The sequence below is a fragment of the Plasmodium reichenowi genome, chromosome 2, assembly GCF_001601855.1.
Source record: "Plasmodium reichenowi strain SY57 chromosome 2, whole genome shotgun sequence".
NCBI classification, from domain to species: Eukaryota; Apicomplexa; class Aconoidasida; order Haemosporida; family Plasmodiidae; genus Plasmodium; species Plasmodium reichenowi.
In genome coordinates this window covers 462778-463589 of record NC_033647.1, presented here as the reverse complement: position 1 = coordinate 463589, position 812 = coordinate 462778, and the positions used below count along the sequence as shown (strand labels likewise).

Sequence of the window (812 nt, the reverse complement as noted above, 5' to 3'; positions counted from 1 at the left end):
CGTATATATATATTATATATATATATATGTACACTTTTATGTAAATGCTTTAATTTTTATTTCCACTCCCCTTAGGCAGAGTTATCCATTTTTAAAGAAGAATATGCCCAAGGTTGATATTTTTTCAGAAGAACATATTTCAAAGTGTGCTTTAAGCGTTTTTGATAAAGAGAAAGGTAACTGGTTTGTAATAGACGCTACAAATAAAAGTGTAGGAAGTTTAGCTGTATGCATTAGTAAATTATTACAAGGAAAATATAGAGTTGATTACAATCCTAATAAAGTTAATAGTAGTAGTGTTATTGTTGTAAATGCTATACATGTGAAGTTTTATGGACATACATGGGATACCAAAATTTATAAATTCCCAAGGAAAAGTCATTCAAAAAGTCATAAAATTTTAACATGTAAAACAGTTTTTGCTAGAAACCCATCCATGATTTTAAATCTAGCTGTTAAGAGAATGCTACCCAATAACAGACTTAGACAAATCTTTTATAGAAAATTATATGTATATCCAGGAGCCCTACATCCACATTGGGGTATACCACAAGTTGTAGTACCCAAAAAAAATGTAGTCAAAAAGGAAGAGCAGCAGGATATGAAGGCCTTTACCATTTTGTAACAATATCAATATGTGTTACATTATATATATATATATATATATCAATATATTTTTATGTATTTTTTTTTTTTTATAAATAGAAGAAATAAAAAAAATGAACTTCAAAAAAGTGTTCTATCACAATTATCTTAATTCAACATACCACAGCACATAAACATTCGGAATTTCACATTAGTCCAATTTTTTA

The 812-nt window shown here is 27.2% G+C and overlaps 1 protein-coding gene across 1 annotated transcript; it reads left to right on the top strand.

Moving 5' to 3' along the window:
- Nucleotides 1-75: 75 nt before the first annotated feature.
- On the top strand, nucleotides 76-625 carry PRSY57_0213100 (mitochondrial ribosomal protein L13 precursor, putative; the record flags this gene model as incomplete). Its single annotated transcript, XM_020114424.1, has 1 exon — nucleotides 76-625. A coding segment is annotated over one exon (550 nt), but the record flags the coding sequence as incomplete, so codon positions are not given.
- Between the last annotated feature and the right edge of the window lie 187 nt (nucleotides 626-812).